General features: G+C 46.9%; 1 protein-coding gene across 1 annotated transcript in view; it reads right to left on the minus strand.

Moving 5' to 3' along the window:
- Positions 1-298: 298 nt before the first annotated feature.
- The window catches only part of TMEM39A (transmembrane protein 39A), a 29,020-nt gene continuing 8,818 nt past the window's right edge, over positions 299-20,500 (minus strand). Inside the window, exons 2-9 of the mRNA XM_024198406.3 lie at positions 10,967-11,160; positions 9,770-9,992; positions 6,748-6,831; positions 4,947-5,101; positions 4,086-4,434; positions 2,998-3,185; positions 1,865-1,985; positions 299-728 (exon numbers count right to left, since the gene is read on the minus strand). Coding sequence (XP_024054174.1) covers positions 495-728; positions 1,865-1,985; positions 2,998-3,185; positions 4,086-4,434; positions 4,947-5,101; positions 6,748-6,831; positions 9,770-9,992; positions 10,967-11,079 — 1,467 coding nt within the window. The 5' untranslated portion in view covers positions 11,080-11,160 and the 3' untranslated portion in view covers positions 299-494. The remainder of the gene's footprint in view (positions 729-1,864; positions 1,986-2,997; positions 3,186-4,085; positions 4,435-4,946; positions 5,102-6,747; positions 6,832-9,769; positions 9,993-10,966; positions 11,161-20,500) is intronic.

A 20,500-nucleotide genomic window follows, 5' to 3' on the forward strand; every position in this document is an offset into this window, starting at 1 on the left:
GGTACTAAGCAGTCAGAGGAAATCCTCTGGAAATCCCCTAGTTTTAGTTCCCTTTGTTGATTAGTCTCCACCATTGGGTTTTTTCACACTCCCACAGTAGGAGACAAGTTCTCTACCTGGTAACAGACTCCTCCTGCCCTCTCCCCCTGCTCCCCAAGAGAGGGCTTAAGAGACAGTGGCAGTGCGATTGTGTGAGCAAAGCAGACACAGTGACCACACGCACAAGCCTGTTGCTTCACATAACTGTATGTATGGATATAGATATACGGTATATACACACTGATTTTATAGATATATATATATAAAATAACACCTTGTTTATAAAGCGACATTTAATTGCCACTTGCCCCCTTCCCACCCCACAAAACAATAGTATACAAAATATAAAATATCTTAAATATTTATAAACAGCGCAAGAAAAAAATAGAACTGTACGAAAATAGTTTTTCTGAGGTTCCCTCCCTCCCCCCCCACCCCTTGGTGCATTTGGCAGGTTAATGTGCCTTGAGTCCGTAGCTGTTGAGGGGGTAAGAGTAGGCCCTGCCCAATACTATCCGGTCCCGAAGGAGCTTAAATAAGACGTAGTAGTTGCAGAAGAGGATGAGGGCCATGGAGAGGGTGTGGTTCCACTTCTCCGAGCGCAGCAGGGAGTACAGCTGGTAGCAGACGACGCTGCCTTCGATGAGGATAAGCAGGTTGAGCAGCCGTAATGGACGGTGAAAGAGGAACTGCAGGGGGGGGGAAAAAGCTGCATATTTGTGGTTTGCTCTGGTAAAGAAGCTGACAGAGTATTTTTGTAGCGGTTGTAGGGCCTGGGGCATTGGGGTAAATACTCTGTAATGTCCAGATCAGCTGCTAGCCAAGAAAAATGCTCTCGCAATCTGGATTCCCTGCTTTGTAATGCGTTACTGTGCTGGAGAATGGCTAATGGCATATGCTGCTGCTGTGGACTTGAAAGTGCTTTCAAGTTAGCTGAGCGCTGTGAGTAGAAAGCCCCTCTGCCCAGAACCAGCAGAAGGAGATTACCCAGGGCTGAAATCCCTTCCCCTTCCAACCCTGACTGACAGGAGAGTTCGCTCTCTGTGGCTCATTCAATCGTTGGCCTTTTTGCTGTGACTGCCAACAAGAGTGCCCATTTGGGACACAGCCACTTCACCCCTAGGAGCTGAACTGAGATTCACCCGTGTGTTAAACACGGGCCCCAAACTGGTGCATGTTAACCTAGGTGCACACTGCAACAGACAATACAGGCTCCATCTCTCCCTCCCACTCTGCTGAACTGCCAGGCCCTCAAAGTACCAGAGCAACTTTGAATTTCAATTCTTTTGCCATTTTCAGCGGTCAGGGCAGCAGCAGCTGGCACCAGGCCACATCTAGAATTAAACGTTTGCAAAACTACAGGGGGCACATATGTTTAAAACAAAACTACTTGAACCGAGAGAAAAGAAAATAAAGGGGACCTATAATTAGGAAAGAAAGCCAGGCCTTCTGGGGACTCAAACTAAAAGCAGTCCAACCACCTTAAATCTTATTCTTTGCTAGTCACTAACCTGCAGTTGTTTCAGTAAGAGGTTTAGCACCAAGAGTGCAACAAATCTATAAAGTATGTGTTTATGGCAGAAGTGGAGCTCTGTATCTAGTGCCAGTTTGCAGTGCACACTAGAAAACTTTAGAGGGCCCCGAGGGAAAGAGCAGGAAATTAAGAAAAGGGTGGGACCAGGCCCTGGCTTTGCTGGATTAAAGAATCCAGTTTATTCCTTCTGCCTGACTTTCAATTCAGTCTCATCTCAACCTGCGCTACTGCAGCGGTGCTCAACCCCGCCTCCCACTCCCAGAATGACACATCAGGAGAAGAGATACTTGCATAAAAGCGGGCGTGGGAGACATCTGAAGGCACTGCTACATTGTAAGGCCCTACTGCCTTGTACAGGCATCGACTGTGTCGCACCAGCACGCCCTGTGGCCAGATCGTACTTTCTGACCAGCTGAGGAGAAAAAGAAAGAGACCTGCCATTAGCCTAAAGGAGGCAGTGGGTGGTGATGGTCGGGGGGGGGGGGGGTGTTGTTGAGTGTGTGTTGCCTAGATCAGCTCAAGAGCTCATGTCTCATGAGAGAATTTCAGTGCACCTGCCAAAAGCAGGGATGTATCATTATTCCTTTCAGGGAAACAGAGACATGGAGTGGTGACAAGATCACAGAGGGAGTCTAATATGAAGTCAGGAATAGGACCAAGCAGAGCCCCATTAATAAGGATAAGATGTCACAGAGGTCATGGATTCTGTGACCTCCATGACATTTTCCACCTCAGCCCCGGGGCAGCAGGGCCGGAGTTCCCAGCCTTTAGGGGACCCCCACCAGCTCCCAGTCACCGGTCCCACAGCTCCAAGCCGTCGCAGGCAGCGGGGGAACCCTGGATCCCCGAGCGAGCGGGTGCTGGACCTCCCCACAGCAGGTCTTGGGCTCTCATCCTCCTCCCCAGAATTCAGTCATCCCCTGTCAGCCCTCCCCTAACATTATTTTTACTAAAAGTCAGACAGGTCATGGGCTTCCATGGATGTACTGCCCACAACCTGTCTGTGACTTTTTCTAAAACGTGACAAAATCTTAACCTTACCCATTACCACAAGGCCCAAATGGCTCCCACCATAAGAACCAAGAGCACTCTGTATTAGTGTCAGTGGGGCTGTTCGGAAAACATCCCACCACCCGGTGTGAACTAACTGCTCCAGGTGGTGGCAAGAGCGTGAGAGAGAGTCCCAAGGGAACAAGAGCCAGCGCTGCTAGGGCACTGCCACGAGGAAGCTGACAGTGCTCAGGGGTGGGCAGTGCTGGCCCTGGCAGCACGGACAGAGCAGAACAGCCATGACCTTTCAATCTAATACTAGGAGGAATGGAGAAGCTTCGCCACTGTAAACCCAGCAGGCAAAGAACAGCCGCATCTTAGAATGCCCTTGTTTAATGGGGAGAGCGCACTGACCCCTCCCAGCCTGCACTTACATGTGCTGTGGGGCGTTGCTGTATGAGCCGTGTTCTAGCTTCTGCCACTTGCCCAGGTGGGCGGCCGATCTGTGCAGCAGGTCGCAGTACTTGGGGGGAAGCAGCTGCGTGGTGAGCATAACGAAGGCGTTGATCCACACCATGATGAGGTGCTCGCAGGACCAGCGCATGTCGTAGTATTGGGTGCTCTGCAAGAGACCGGATGGGAAGTTAGCACCACTGGCATGTCCCAGCAGAGAGCACAGGGGGGTGCTGTGTGCAACCAGAAGACCAGCTCCAGACTTCACAGGCATGCACTGCCAAGCCAGTGAGTTCGGAGGGTTACCACCTAGGAGACACCTCAGAGTTCCTTCTCCTGGGCCTAGAGGAGAATGGGCAGGGGATGATGCAGCCTGTGATGTACCTGTGCATCTCCTCTCCCAGCAGCTGATACCAGAAGGGTAGCTGAGCCATGGAGTGTACATGGACCAGGGTCGCGCCATGGACTGTGAAGCCCTTTCCCTTCATTGCAGCAGATTAATGATCAGACAATCTTAACAAGCTCCTGTCACACAACAATGGACAACAGAAACTGGGTTGGCTGTGGAAGTCTCTGATTTCTTAGTTAATAGACACTGAACCTGGCACAATTTAGAGAACCAAAACACAGCCCCGGCACCAACACCTCAGGTCTTTGGCTCAGGTCCAGACTTCCCTGCTGGCCCTGTTCTACGACAGGCCGAACCAAACCCCAGATCCGAACACGCACACCCCAACCTTTGGCAAAACTTGGGAGGTGAACATGGCAGCTGGTGCCCACTTGTGGCATGACCACAGTTATCTGTCGGTCTGGGGAAGAGAACGGGGGTTAGTAAACGGGGAGGAGACCACGGGTGCATCACATGTATGGCAATACCTATCCGCCAACCAGGAGCGGTACTAGTGCATTCCAGATGCAGCCACACTCCACCATCCAGGCTGCCAAAGGGGAGACAGAGAAAAGGGGATTAACCAGTAATCTGGCACGTCAACGATTTCGTGCAAAACTGAGGTGGCAGCAGCGACGGGGGGAAATGGGGGAGAGAGCGCCGGAGCTGGACAACAGCTACCTTCACGAAGCACAGCGGCAGGAAGGCCACGTAGTAGGCACTGAAGAGGGAGTTGAAGAGAACCTCCTTGATCCTGCGGTTGAAGTCCGCTTTCAGGCACTCCACCTCATTGCGGATGAGGTCCGGGGAGAGGGGGCAACTGTGGGTTGGGATGGCCGTAGGGTTATTGAACTGTTCTTTCAGGGACTCCCGCAGGAGTGAGAGGAAGTCTTTGGGTTTGACCAGGCTGCCAACGCCTGTGGTCCCGTCATCCACCATCTGATCCTGCACCAGGTAGCTGCAGTCCGTTGGGAGGGGCTGCGCTCTGCTGTCTTGGTGGAAGCAGCACAGGGGAACGTAGACACCGAACCTGTGGGAAAGGAGGGTGAGACGGCTGCTGTCCACACGTGAGACCAAATGCCATCACTGAGCAGACACAAGCATGCTCCAGGGAGAAACCCCATGGGAGCCAGTGCTGTCTGGTACTCAGAGCCCAATGGTCTCCTCCCTTCAACTTGTAAGGTACGGAGCCTCTGCGTGGCACAGAGTTCTCTCTCTAAAATTCTTGGCTAGGACCCGTGAGCCCACCCACAGGCTTCAGAGGTTCAATAAACTCACTTACTACTAACAGTACATCCACCACTTCTCTCCATGGCTCCAGGGCTAATGGCTCCCCTCTCCTTCAGACCCCTCCCTCCCCCACTCCTACTCAACTGGGGCTCAGAAGCCAGGAGCTCCTCTATCCACACACCCCTCCAACGTGGGTCACAGGTCAGCAGCTCTTCTCCATACAACATTCCTAACATGGCTGCGGCCACGCATCGCCCACCTCCACCAGGGCTCATGGCCCCGTCCTTTCCCCAAGATAAGGGCAATACTCACGGGTAGCCCAAGAAGAGGAGGTTGAGCACAGAATGGCTGCGGAAGAGATTGACCAGAGTCCAGCAGAGCACCCAACCGCACAGCGTGAGCAGCACCAGGCGCGCCATAATCAGTGCCAGGTAGTGAATCACTGACGTTGCGCCCACCTGAGAGGCCTGCAAATTCAAAACCCAGAAAAAAGAATTACCTAGTGCCACGGTATGACTATGTGGCAGGCACTTGAGGGGAAGAAAGAGGGTCAGCAGGATTCCAGCAGGAGGTGGAGTGACTGCTGCCCTCTACCCCAGGAACAGAGATCTCCTCACATCACTGATGGTATGGGGTGTTGGGAGGTAGCTCTTATATCTCATTCTTTGGGACAATCCAAAATATTAGTGACTATTTAGAGCTCAGCCTGAACCCACTTTAAGTGACAGGCCAACACGTTCCTGCAGCCCGCAGTTTCCCACAGCTCCCATTGGCCAGGAAAGGCGAACCACGGCCACTGGGCGCTGCAGGGGGCCGTGCCTGCTGACGGTCAACGTAAACAAAATGTCTCGTGGCCCGCCAGCGGATTACCTTGATGGGCTACGTGCTGAAGGTTTACGACCCCTGTGCTACGTTATTCCTAGAATAGGGCCTTTTAAAGTTGAACCGCAAAGTAGGAAACAAGTATTTTGTTAGCCCATTATTGCTCCATGATGATGAGACACATGTTGAGTTTTGAACATTCTCTCCCCCAACTCCAGCAAATGTACAGGCTGCAGTCTTGCAAGGAGAAGATAAGGTTGCAATAAGGGAATTATTTGTGGTCTCCAAAGAAGTCAGGGCAGATTATATTAAGAAAAATTTCTTAGGAGTCAGCAATTGAGCAGGCAATGTAAGAGATGCCTCAGCAAGGGGTTTCAAGGCCCCATCATCATAGAAATCCAAGAACGGTCTAGGGGAGGTATTATTGAGGACGATATTCTAAGTGGAAATGATAGAACTCAGAGACGGAGAAGAGCTTTTGAGGTCCCACTTAATCCAGTCACCTGCTGAGCAGGGCAGGATTGCTCCCTAGTATACGTTCTCCAGTGCTCTGTCTGTCCCAGCTTTAACTATCCCAGTGGCTAGAGCTTCCAGCACTTGTCTTTTCACTTTGCAAAACTGTTGGCGGCCCAAGTGATCTTTCCTAGCCCAAACTTGGACCACTTCTGCCCTCAAATACACAGACACAATTCTCAGTGAAATCAAGGAATGTTGTGCTCCTGGGAGGCTTATGAAAAGCAACCAGAGCTGAAGAAGAGCAGGTCTACCAGCTACGCATGCTTCCTATTTCACTAACTTCTCAGCCTTTATTTTATACCCAACTCAGAGTTAGCCATGACCTTGAACTCCCTCGAATCTCTGACATTTCCCTTGTTTGGAAATCTCCTATTTTCCCCTCTAGATCATCATCAGAATTTAGCCTTGGTTGAACAACCTATTCTCTCCTTCACTGCCTCCTGACTCAACTATTGCAATCCCCTTCACTGCTCCTCCCAAATGCCTGCAGCCAGATGACTCCCACAGAGGAAGTGAGACCATTTCACCTCCTCCCAGTTCTCAAAGAGAGAACAAAAAGGCCAGGATGGTCCTGAATGCTACAGGGCAGGTGGGAGCCAGGGAGCAGAGCACAGCCCAGAGGTAAAGGGGGAGTTCCATGGGCACCATCAAAGCAGCGTGCTCAGCCCTTCACACCCGTAGTGTTCCTCCCCACACATGAATTCACTCAGCTCACTAAAGACCTCTCTACGACCAGTATCTAGATGTGGTAGAGGAAGCAACTGCAGACTGTTACCTCGGAGATGAGGGCCCACACCAGCCTCCGTGCCAGCATCACTGTGATGAACACCGCCAGGTGGTAATCAATGAGGTGAAAATTCTAAAGGAGGAAAAGGAAAAGGTTTACACCAGGCGAAGGCACCAGTGAAACCTACCTGGCGGGGGTAGGGCTGCTCGGCTGGCTGGAGGGGGAGAACCAAGAGCTCTGATGAGCAAGCACCAAGTCTGCCAGTTGTGGGGGAAGAGAAGCTAACAAATTCATCACACTGAAGTCCCCTGGGGAGTGAGGAAGCAAGACATTCACTATACACAGGTCCTGCCTCCCTTAACAACTATAGCTTAGAAAGGAAACCCTGAGCCAAAGATAGATCTATAGTCAGTAGCATCTTGAGGAGCACTGCGCACAAATTCTCTTGGAAAGGTAAGATTACCAACCAGAAACAGGGTTTCCAGAATGCCGTTCCCAGAATTCTGCAAGGCAGCCTGCCTTGTTCTTTAGGCAGCAATATGGGCTGTGGAGACTACAAGTTCCAGCAGGCAATACTCCAGCTTGATTTGAGAACTGTCATCTCCACAGGCCACAGCTCTGTATTAAAGTTAACAGCAGCTGCAGTAGTATCAAATTAGATACAGCTTTTGGGCTCCTTGGAAACTGCCAATACAGTTGTTCAATGGGCTAAGCCTGGGTGCCACTGAACTTGGTGTCTGGTACCTGGAAGTTCCTTGAGTGAATGAGAACGTTTGGCTTCTGATAGGGGCAGAGATGACAAAACTAAGGTGGATTTCACAGAGAAGGTCTAAGACAAAACATTCTTTTTTCACAGAGAAGAGTGATCAGGCCTGTACTGTAGCTGAATTTCAAACAAACAGCGAAATAATTTCATTGCCAATAATGTTTATAGGTATGAATACTGAGAAGTCAAATCAAAATCTCATGCTTCAAAGGAGGATTACCACCCACCCCGTGTGCAGTATTGCTTAACTGACTAGGTGCATTCTGAGGAGGTTTGTCCTCCTTGGAAGCTTCAGGTATAAGCTACTACCCAAAGGCAGGATGCTCACCTTGCTGGGCCAACCCAGTCTGACTCAATAGGGCAATGTTGGTGCTTAAGGCCTACATTAAACTCGGGAGAGCTGAAGTCAGTGGAGATCCACAGCTGTTGTATATCAGTGTATCCGTCTCCTGTATCTATTCCTAACTCTGCTGCTGATTTGCTCTGTGACTCTCATGGAAATTCCAGCTATCTTCTTCAAGTGGTTTCTGTTGGTCTCAGTTGGTTTTGACTACAGGAGTAGCCACCCCACGAGCCAGGAGTCTAACAGACCCTTTGCTCCATTCCAAAACCAAGGTGCAAACTAGAACTGGTAAATATCAGATCAACATTTTCATCTACAATTTCCGCTAAGGGACCTTGCAGGTCAACTAAAGGACTAAGTCCCTTCACCTCTATAACCCTACCGGATTGGCAGATTGTGGGGCTTATTTCGCTCACTTATGTCAAATGCTCGGCGATCTCTGGATTGAAGAAGCCACAAGGAGAAGCTGTGTAATGGGGAGACACAGGCTCTCTGCGGATAGGTGTGACACTCTGTACCGCAGGGGAACACCCTGCACCCCCATGTTCATCCTTATAATATAATTGTGTGGTATCCAATGCAAAGTTTGTTATGTCGGGTGTCTTCAGAAGGCTCATGATGCACTGAGCATTGTTGTTGTAGTAATGTCATAGGTTGTAATTTCATGTATATAGTTATAAGGCTGAAAATGTGTCCTCATGACTTAAAACAAGCCCAGGCAAAAACTCTCCAGGAGCAAAGGGGCAGTTCACACCTCATCAGGCCATGTATGGGACAAACCAAGCCCAGCCTGACAGAAACAAAGGACACTGGCCTAGGCAGCAACAAAAGATCTGTTGGACTCTCGAGTGGAGTCACTCCCCTTCCCTTGGTCAGTTTGGAACTGCGATGAGGTAATGCTCACCTGACTTGGGGGGGGGAGGAGGGGGCGCAAAGCCAAGAGGGAAGAAACAACATGATAAAAGGGAGAGACGTTTGCCATGCTCTCTCTCTTCCACCTCCATCTACAGACACCACCACCAAGCGACTGAAGTGCTGATCAAAGGGGAGAGCCTGGCTGAAGGGCAACCAGCCAGCCTGTGGTGAAAAGCATCTAAATTTGTAAGGGCACTGAAAGTGTTAAAATCAGCTTAGAATGTGTTTTGCTTTTATTTCATATGACCAAATCTAACTTCTTGTGCTTTGACTTATAATCACTTAAAATCTATCTTTTGTAGTTAATAAGTTTGTTTGTTTATTCTACCTGAAGCAGTGCTTTTGGTTTGAAGCATGCCAGAGACTCCCCTTGGGATAACAAGCCTGCTACATATGAATTTCTTTGTTAAATTGACGAACTCATATAAGCTTGCAGCGTCCAGCAGGCATAACTGGACAATGCAATACGGAGGTTCCTAGGGCTGTATCTGGGACTGGAGATATTGGCTAGTGTCATTCGGTTGCACAATCCAAGCAGCGGCTGGCCAAAAGTGCTCACTCATGTAGCTGGGAGCAGCTTACATGCTAGGCAGGGGTTGGCAACCTTTCAGAAGTGGTGTGCCGAGTCTTCATTTATTCACTCTAATTTAAGGTTTCGCATGCCAGTCATACATTTTAACGTTTTTAGAAGGTCTCTTTCTATAAGTCTATAATACATAACTAAACTATTGTTGTATGTAAAGTAAATAAGGTTTTTAAAATGTTTAAGAAGCTTCATTTAAAATTAAATTAAAATGCAGAGCCCCCGGACTGGTGGCCAGGACCCAGGCAGTGTGAGTGCCACTGAAAATCAGCTCGCGTGCCGAAGGCGGCACGCGTGCCATAGGTTGCCTACCCCTATGCTAGAGGCTGTGCGTGAACAACCAGGCAGTGGGGGTTCTCACAGCACAGCAGGGGTAAGGCTGGCTCCCAGAGTCGAGGATTGGAGTGACCTAGCAGATCACCAGTCCAGAGAACACCAGGGAACGTCACAATGGGGAACTCACCAGAGAGGTGCAGGAGGCAGGGTGATTGTAGGGATACCACCAGACAGTCTTGTAGATATTGATGTACTGAATAAAGAGGGCCACTATTAGGTAGATGAAGAAGAGGAATTCAAAGAGAAGGCTCCCGTCCAGTGGCAGGTCAGGGATCCGGCAGTGACGCACAGGCTCTGGGGTGATCAGGGCCGTTATGGGAGGAGCTGAGAGGCTGATCGCACTACCATTCCTGAAACAGACAGACACCATTAATTGTAGGGTCAGCATCCTGTGCTGCCTCAAGCTGCCTCCCTAAGGTTTCAGGGTCATTACTGAATGCTGTGGGGGCATGGGATTAAGGAAAGCAGAACCCTGCTGACCAGAGTTTGCATCATTCACACATCTAGCACAGGGCAAGAAGATGCTCCCTACTCATCTTAACACGGTCGACACCCTTCCCTGGCCTCTTCCATAGATGCCTCTCAACTTCTCCAGGAGGTCAGAATTATTATAACCATTTCACAGAGGAGGACTAAGGTATAAAGAAGAGAAGTTACTTCCCAACCTCATACCCTAGTGGCAGCGCATCTCCCCTACACACATTTCTGTTCTAGCTTTCCTCCCAACCCGCAGCAGAGGGGAATCACGCCTATGCTCGGACACATTACAGTGATTCCCCAGTAGCACTGCAGAGAACAGAGCAGAACGGGCTAGGATTGCACAGTTCTAGGATTCACGGCCCCCAATCTTGCTGCTGGGGAAACAGATGAGAATTGTGCCTTCCTAGTCTCTATCACTCTGTCCTTTCCAGTGACACAGGAGGAATGCTATGCTTGTGAAAGGGCCACAATTCTCCCATTGGGACAGATATTAAAATGTAAAACAAAGAGGAAATGGGTCAGTCAGTGGTACAGCAGGGGGACAATCTAGGAATTCCCTTCTAACCACCAGACCACACTCCTTCAGAGAGCCAAGAATAGAATGCAGGAGTCCTGGGTCCCAGCTTGTGCTCTAACCACTAGAGCTACTCCCTCCCAGTGCCACTGAAAAGAACTCAAGGTTCTGGTCTGCCAATCTGCTGCTTCAGCCATTAGGTAAGACTGCTTCACAGAGCTTAGAACAGAACACAGGCTTCCTGGTTTCCAGGCTTTTGCTCTAACCACTAGAAAACACTTCCTCACTGTATCATAGTGTGTCTTGCGGGCCATACTGTTTTGTCCTCACCTGTTTCTCAGACCAGTGCCGTTGCCACAGCTCCCGCCAACCAAAGTCTGGAGAGAAGGCAAAGCTGAACGGCTTAGCTGCTGCCGACTGGGTCCCCTCCTTCCACCGGGCATGACCAGGAACCGATCCACTTCCAGTGCCTCCAGCAGGCTCTGCCCTGAGACCCAGACAACAACCCCAAAGCCTTCCCAGCTCTGCAGGGGAGAAAGGGGGGGGAGGGGAGGGAGGGGGAACAGTGGTATTAATTAAGCTGTAAACTTCCAGTGATCCACCTCACAGTTGAGACCAGGTCAACCCATCCACATTTATTTGTACGGAAACTTCTGGCGTGACACCTGGGACTCCTACCAATACTCTGGGGCCAATGACCCTTTAAAACAATCTTAGGTCCCTTGTCTGCCTGAATAAATAGGATGGAACAGTGCTTACAGGTAAACATTAAGACATATTAGAACTATGCCTTTAAGAAGTGATTGTGTAAATGAACTGTCAATGAACAGTATAACCTTCTGTTGGCTGAGAAGCTGGACAGATGATCTTCTTTGCTTAGTGACTAGAGAAGTATGTGCTCTAGTGTAACAGCAAGAATGAAATGAACCTCTCTTTGCTTCAATGTAAGAAACTGTGAAAGATGTGCTGCTCTCCATAATTTTCTAAAACAATTTACAGTTGGAAAACAGTTTTTGAAGTTGGTGGATAATGAGGCTCTGTGTACACTGGACTTCAAACAGTGTCAGCTATTGACTAGTCTACAGCTAGTGTTAGCAAAACAGCATCTCACTCTACACTGGCAAAGAAAACCATATTACTGCATTGCTAGCAAGAGTCATGTTTAAACATGGTTCTAACTAAAATGGTTTGATTTCCAGAACAGACAGGATCCTAAGGTAGAAGATATATGTGTGTGTATATATCTCAAGTGTATTGTAAGGTAGGAAACAAAAGTTCAATGGTATTAACCCCAGAGAGATGTGAATGTCTTACAATCACTCTCCGCCCTTTATAAAAGCAAGCTTTTTTAATGCATGTGAACTTATTAATTTATTTAAACTGAAAACTAGCATGTGTTTACTTTTTTTTTAAAAAAAAAATCGATCCATAGAGACTGTGCAGCTCAGATTTATAGTACAAAGCTGGATCTTCTGGCGCAGCAGTCACCAATTCCATGATTATTGTTTTTAAAATATATCTATGACTTATCCTTACAGGATTTTAGTGGGATTTGATGGTTAACAGATAGACAAAATGTGAGTGACAGCTGTAAATTGGAGCCTCAGTCCTGCAAGTCAGTCCACGTTGGCCAACTTTCCAGGATCATGATCTCGAAGGTGAAACCCAGACTAAAAGCACACTGACCTGTTTGTAAGTTTCCAAAAAAGTGTACCTTCCAATAAGTTAGAGCAAGAACTGAGAAAATCAAAGCCCTGCATCCGAACACCCCAAACTTCTAGGAAAATTTGGATCTGGCTTTAAAATTTGCAGATGGCTCCTATCTCTAATTATAAGCCAATTATTACCTCCTTTAAAATCCTAAGTAGTCATAGCTGGCAGAGATACCAAGAAGTATGTTGAGCGAGTCATATCACTGCCATCATGGACATAGCTTACTGAAGAGCCATTCCACCCTAAACATGTCCTCAAAGAACTTCCATTTTGTACTAAAATGTCTTATGCATACTCTCCAGCTGAAGGCCAATTTTCATAAAGTTTCAACAAGATCGGTTGAGCTGTTTTTGAGATGACTATTTTGCATGTGCCTCTGTAAAGGTGGCCTGCAAAAATGGGGGGGGGGAGTTAATGGACTAAAGACCTCCCCCCTTTTTTAACCTGTTTATGTTTGTACAGTAGAATTTCAAGTTTTGTCTAGAGTGGAAGAAATTATGGTGCCTGGAGAACTAGTGAAATGGTGACACAGCTACAGCCAAGAGAGTGAAAGTTGAGCAACCTGGGCTGTGAGAGAAAGTACTTTTTTTTTTTAATTGTTATTTATTTAAAACTTTTTTTGGTTAATATCAAGTGAACTGTAATAACCAATTAACATTGTGAAGAATGGAAGCCTCTTTGCCTTTTCAATTCATGCATGAAAACTTGCAGTAGTTTCTTTAGACCTTTTAAGAAGTTCTCCAGCAAAATTAGGGAAGGCTAGACTTGAGGTTTCTGATATTTTAAGGTAAAATACAAGCAGAAAAGAAACCACAGGCTTTTTTTAAAATCTATTGTAATGAAGGAAAAGAGGATACAAGTTCAACTGTAAAAAAAAGTCCTTTGAAGTCACCTTAAAAAGAAAATGATGTTGTCTTTTCTTAAGTCACTAATGATTATTAGACCTCAAATTTGCCATGGACTAAGCTCTCAGTGGAGCACTTGTGCTTAGAATCATAGAATATCAGGGTTGGAAGGGACCTCAGGAGGTCATCTAGTCCAACCCTCCTGCTCAAAGCAGGACCAATCCCCAGACAGATTTTTGCCCCAGATCCCTAAGCGGCCCCTCAAGGATTGAACTCACAACCATGGGTTTAGCAGGCCAATGCTCAAACCACAGAGCTATCCCTCCCCCCTGCTTATGACAGGTTAGGTAAGGCAAATCACTAATAAAGGAGTTCTGTGCAATTGATGTATTGGCCATGTAGGGGACTTTCCACTGGCCACTTTCAGTCATGAGCATCTGTACAATAACAAACCAGCATATATCCTACAGAAGGGGCAATACATACTGTAGAACTCACTTGAAGCTTCCTGAGACTTCTTATAAACTATGAGAGAGGGAAGGATGGAAGACTCTAAAACATTAAAGGAATAACTTTAAAAGGCATTTTAAGCAAAACAAGATTATTTTATAAACTGGGAAAACTATTAATCTAATTGTCCCTAAAGGAATGCTTTATGGGGCATAATATCCAGGGGCCAGTAATTTAACTATAGGCATTAAAGGGGCACTTACAAAAATTCTTTCCCTGTGTTATCCATTGCACATTCAATAATTCATGCAAAGAATTTAACAAATCTAATTTGTGTCTAGCAATTTATGGAGTTTGTTTACTTATCAGCTTGCACACTGAAAGCAGAGTGGCCACTTTCACCTTCTGGTTTTAGGCCTTAGCACAGATGCTGGAGGGTTTCCATTGTTAAATAAGAGTGTATATAAAAATCCTTTTCAATTAAATTAAAAACATATTCTACTCACAATAGGTTTTTTAAAATCTGCCTTTCTTATCCCTATACACACATACAGGGCTAAACTCTGATCTCTGTTATTCAAGATTTATGTGGATATAATTCTATTGACTTCAGTGGAGTCAGTCTCAAAGTACCCTGGTGTAAATAAGAGCAAAACTTCCACACCACCCACTTGTTTAATAAACACAAATGGGCCAGATTCACCCCTGGTTTAACTCCGGGGAAGTCAATGCAGCTACATCAGGAATGAATTTGGACTGAAAACTACATTTTGGGCCTTAAAGCCAGTGTTCCTTTAAGAAAAACAGAATATTTAAGATTTTTAATTATTTCATTTAAGGTATGGTTCAACTTTGAAAAGCGACTGCGTAACAGTGCCCATAATCTCTTATTCCAACACACCTGACCCCTACGTGTATCAAGCTGCTCATTTGAGACAAAAATAAGTATGTTCTTCTCTTTACTTGTTACCTCTGCAGTGCCAGCACAACTACTGGAGAGTGAGCTGGAGTCTATTCTGGCTTGTGCACCACCAGCAGAATTGTTTCTCAGAATTGTTCCAAATGCACAGCCAAAACCTTCTATCAATTGTAGCTCTGAAACCCAAGGCAAAATGGGGTTGCACTGAAGGCAGTATTTGTTATTCACAGGCTTTGTTGCTGGTGATGATGTGCAAGCTGAAAAGCACCCAGCTTAGCTCTCAGATCCTAGTTTGAGTTTGCAGGGCTGGCAGTTAGAAAAAAAATACCTTTTACTTGTAAACAGAGTAATTTGATCTGGAGTCATCAAGAGACAAATATAACATCCCAAGATGCCATTTTCACAGTCACTTTTCAGAGTAGAACAGCATTTTAAAAAGCACAATTAAATAAAAAAGTTGTCTAATATGCTTATGTATTCTCTCAAATAAGAATATTGAGAATTTTTAATTATCTTGTAATGTTGCTTCAAAAACAATTACTAAAAAGTATGGCTTTGGGATTGTCTAGTCCTCATTCCTGAAATCCATGCACTCCCTACAGCCACAGGTTTAAACCCCAGCAGGAGTCAAACCAACTCTTTGTCCTTCCAAGGTAGATACATTGAATATCGTGCAGTTTATGCTAGCTGGCGAGAAGGGAGACCGGAACTTGAAGTTCTGAAAAGATGTGAAGATCCCCTGATTTCTGTTGTTGCTGTGCTCTGACTGGCCACCTTCTACCCCACAGGTGGCTGCATGTCAGGGATGCTTCATGTATATAGTCTCAGTCATAAGAAGTGAACAAAAATGGCAGATATCAGCCCTCTCTGTTGAGACTGTTAGGTACCTGGATTTGACACCATATTGTCCTGCACAGGCCACCTGTTATCCTCCTGCACCATGATCACATGCACAGAAAATGTATCCTTCCTCTAAGCCCCTAAATAGACATTCCTGTCTCCATCCCATCTCCTTGTGCCCTACAGGCGCATGTGTACATTACAGTACATACACAACTCACAGGTGAGTGTGATTCTCCACTTGCATGCCCCTGCTTTCTGGCTAAGCAGAGACAACGACCAGGGTGCTGCCATGCCTATGGAACTGTGCATTGCCGACCTGATGCCCCTTCGCCCTGCCTCCCACAGGAAAGCACAAGAAGCTGTCCCAGTGGAATCACGAAGAAGAGTGCTACCAGCAGTAACCATAAAAGGAGCTATCAGCAACAGCTGACAGAACGCTATCAGCATTTCCAGTACCCGGATGCTAGTCACCAGAACTAGAACCGCTGCCAGTGTCCAAATCCATTAGTGCTGGAAGGTGGGGGAAGGGAGGTAAGCAGCAAGGAAAAGGAATGAGCAGAGAGAAGACTGGAGACAACGGAGGGAGGAGAAAGACCAGGGGGACTTCTGATGTCCCTGTGACAGTTCCCTCGCTTGGGGTAACTACATGATGTGGCAGGTCCCCTCATTTATTCCTATGGCATTGCACATCTTATAACCACACCAGGACCAGTGCACTCTAGGACCCTTCCAGTACCTACCCCATATTGTCTTGCCCTGCTTCTGGGAGCAGGGGCTTCTGTGTAATTTCCAAACATGGGGCACTGCATTCACAGGGTTGGGGTTCAGAGGACAGGCTGAACAAGTGCCGTTGCAATTCTCGTGGCAAGAGACCTTTTAAGACTACATCAGTTCAGCCAAGTCTGAATGACAGACTTCATCCCAGGTGCTGCAACTGAATGGTACAGCCACCACCTGCAGAACACTTGGGACAGCTGCTGCAAGTGGACACGAGCAGCTGTACAGATGAGAGAAGCTCAGTGTATTCACACCAATGGTTTGTTTGGAATGCCTGGTTTGCATAGGGCAGACAGAGCCACAAAGGTAGCTTCCTACCCAGAGGAAGGCTAGAGGAGAGCAGGACAAAATCCTCTGGCTTTTGGGAGTATAACAAATAAAAGTCGAGGTATGAGTTTTACTGTAAAAATATACAATCCTTCCATTCCTTTCTCTCTCTTCTTTTTCCTCCCCTATTTAAGTTTTTCCCCCCAAAATCAAACAAATAATGCTAAGAACCTTGGCTATAGCGGCCCTAATCAACTCCTTTCCCCGATCAATCTAATCCCAGACTTCCATTCATCTAACAAGCTTAATCCCATGCCTAAACGATCAATGAAGTTACATTACATACACCTTGAAAAAAAAAAAAAATGCTTTTCTCTCCTCAACAAACTTCTGCAGCATGCCCTGACATTAGGGCCAATTTCTGACTTGTTTTAATCCCTCTGCACACCCTCTGAAACCAGAGAATCTTTGTCCCCATTTTACAGATGGAGAAGTTTAGACAGAGAGAAGGCAGGTGACATGCCCAGCATAACGTAGAGCTAGGAACAGAAGGTAAGAGTCCTGACTCCCAGTCCCGTGCTCTAACCATTAATAACACTGCTTGCTTTGTCACATTGCTGTAGCTAAAACTGAGATGATACTTGTACTACAGCATAGTACTAGCATCACACGAGCTAAAACGGAGGTTGTACTTACATTTTTCCAAACCCATTTTCATGCAGAAATAACCGACAGGTTGTCAGACTGCAAACTAAATATTTGGCTTGCACAGCCCCCACCAATAAACACAACTTTTCAACACCCACTGGTAATAAATGAACACACCTGCCACCTGGAAGCAGAACCCTGTACCCCTCCCCCATTCAGGGAGACATAACCGGTTAGCAGACCTCTGAAGTCAGCACATTTTCCATGTTCCCGCGCTGCATGGAACACTCGGAAGCAACAGATGAAGAGAGTATTAAACCACCAGAGAGAGAGAAAAATTATAAAGCATAGTCAAGGTCTGACTCTAGAGCCACTGATCCAGCAAATTCAGAGTTAAGGCTTCAAATCTGTTCCAAGATCCAGGGCCAGGGGACTCATCATCAGTACTATTGGATTCATTTTTAATCAGTGACTGAGAATTCCTTTTCCCTTCAGAATTTAAATTCAGAAGTAACAAGCCGACTCATGCAGGGTTCCACCATAAAGCACAATATTGGCAAATGGAAAGGAGCCATCAGTGTGTGACCCAAAACTGGGAAAAGTGCAGAAATTAATAATGAAAGACAGACAAAGCCTCATTTGCTGTATATATACACAGTACCAGTGAAATGCATCCATCTCTGAGGAGGAAAGCGGCCTGCAAGAAGGGCACTGGTGTGGAAAGTATTGGTCAAAGACAATGGGACAAACATCTGCTCTTTAAAACTTCCATGGCACTCAATGTCCATGCAGGAGACAGGAGCTTGGGTGTGAAAGTCTCACCTGAAAAAAACACCCACAGCAAAGTGCATGGGGCTCAATTTAGCTACATTTTTGGGGCATACTCACTGCAAGTTTGGGACACATCTATACACACCTCATTTTTATATCCCTCAGCCATTCCCTCAGACCGCCTTAATGGAGGGGTGTGAAGAAGAGACTTTCAAAGGTGGGGATGGGACCTGGCCATCTTTAAGGTACAGGGGAAAATGTGTGTGGGAGGAGGCAGTCAGGCACTCTTACTGAACCCTTCCCTTAACAGAAAAACAAAGCAAAACTTTAAAAGCAGTAGGAGAAAATACTTCAGCACCATATAATTATCCTGTGGCACTCACTGCTGCAGGATGCTGTTGAAGCAAACAGCTTAGTAAAATTGTAATGAAGGATTAAATAATTGTATGAATGAGGACATTTGTAGTTATGCTAGCAAGGATGGAAAAAATTACAGGAGCCATCAGTCTTCATGCCTCAGGGCGTAAACTGATCAACAGCCAACAGTCAGGAAGAAATTTCTCACCAAGAGTATAGGGTTACACATTTACCCAGCGGCACAGTGGGTTCTTCAGCCTCCTTTGTAATATGGCATTAGTATCTGTCAAAGGCAGGATACTGAACTACAGACAGCATTGGTTTGTTCTGGTAAGACAAGGAGAAAGAACTGCAGAGCTGCTCTGTTCTAGAACAAGAGTTCTGACTAGTTGGATCATTGGTCTATTTTGGTCTTACTATTCCTATGTTTCTCAATCATAAAGGGAAGGGGACAGCAATGCTCAAGTCTCATCCAGCATGTGAGATTTAAAATAAAGAAGCTGGCAAGAATTACTAAACTAAGAACGTTACCCAAAAGCCACTTGGCTTTGTCATCCGAGAGCTGGAAACAGTTTAAGCTTGATACCCAAAATAGCATTTCTATACATAATAATGACACAGTTATAAGGTCTGATATCTCACATCCTACCAAGGCTAGAAACAAAAGCCTTATACACTAATAGGAATGAGTAATTCCCTGTTCATCTCACTGGTATAAAACAACTGCTTCTATACCTGATGAGTTATGAGATCTTAGACCTCAAATGTGCCACTAGTCCAGGGTTGAATATCACCCACCCTAGGCCTCAAGGTAGAATAATTTTGGAGGAAATTAAAAAAAACAAAACAGTTTTATAAATGGCATTTCTGAAGCAGCTCAGAAGTTGGACTGTTAGAATAAATCCCAGGGAAGATGGATTAGCAGGCAGAGTGCACATGAGAATTTATTGCCACTGTATGTGTATATAAACACACAATTCTTGAATTGCTAAATTCTGTGGAATGAAGACAAGCAACTGTACATACATACAGTACCACTGAAACGCAGCCACCATTGAAGAGCAGACATGCAGCCCTCTAGTTGACAGCCCACTGCATGACAATGCAGAGGGAAATTTCAGCTAGGAGCACTGAGGATTTAAATATTGTGAGTTATGTGAGTGGAGGGGAAAAAAGTTATTTTTAAAGCCACTTGTATGACAAAAAAAGATTCTGACCTAGGATCCTGTGTGCTAATTTCAGCCAGTGGCAATTTTTTTATGGTCAAGTTAACTACTGAAAAAATCAGCGTTTACTACAAACTCTGAGAAACCCCATATATTCTCACCCAGCCTCTCACACAAAAGACACATGGCCTAGTGGCCCACATATAGGACTGGGAGCCAGGAACTTCCGATGTTCTAGCTCTTCCACTGACTTGCTGTGACACCTTGACCAAATCACTTCACCTCTCTGGGCCTGAATTTCCTCATCTGTAAAACAGGGATTATTCTTTGCCTTGCAGGGGGGTAGTTAATGTTTGTACAGCACTATATACAGTAAAAGCTGTGTTATCTGGCCCTGTACCTACCGGAAAGCTCCATAAACCAGCATTTCTAATCTTCACAGAAAGTCTGGTTTATAGTCCAGTTGGTGGGGGCCAGCAGGTTCCCTACCTGGCTCCCTGGAAGCAGCGACATGTCCCTGCTGCTCCTAGGCAGAGGAATGGCCACGAGGGGTTTGGCATGCGGAAGGGGGTGTGGGGCTGCGGTGCGGGCTCTGGGAGAGAATTTGGGTGCGGGAGGGGGCTTGGGGAAGGGAAATGAGGCGTGGGATGGGTTTTGGGGTGCCAGATCTGGGGGGCGCTCACCTTGGGCGGCTTCCCGCAAGCAACAACCTGTCCCGGCTGCTCCTAGGCGGAGGCGCAGCAGGCGGCTCTGCGCGCTGCCTCCGCCCACAGGCAGCCCCTGCAGCTCCCATTGGCCGCAGTTCCCGGCCAACGGGAGCTGCAGAGCCAGCGCTCAGGGCGGGGGGGGGGGGGGGGGGGGCCCAGGGCCCCCTGCCATGCCTCCACCAAGGAACAGCAGGGACAGATTGCCGCTTGTGGGGAGCCGCCCGAGGTGAACCAGAGCCCCCCCAGATCAGCACCCTGAAACCCGTCCCCAATCCCCGGCACCGAGCCCCCTCCCGCACCCAAACTCCTTCCCTCTTAGTTAACTGGCATTCTTCACTTACTGGTACTCCCAATTCCCCAACATAGTGGGTAAAAAAGCTTTTACTGTAACTGCTAATTGT

Source organism: Terrapene carolina, unplaced genomic scaffold, assembly GCF_002925995.2.
Source record: "Terrapene carolina triunguis isolate 2854851 unplaced genomic scaffold, T_m_triunguis-2.0 Scaffold242, whole genome shotgun sequence".
NCBI classification, from domain to species: Eukaryota; Metazoa; Chordata; order Testudines; family Emydidae; genus Terrapene; species Terrapene triunguis.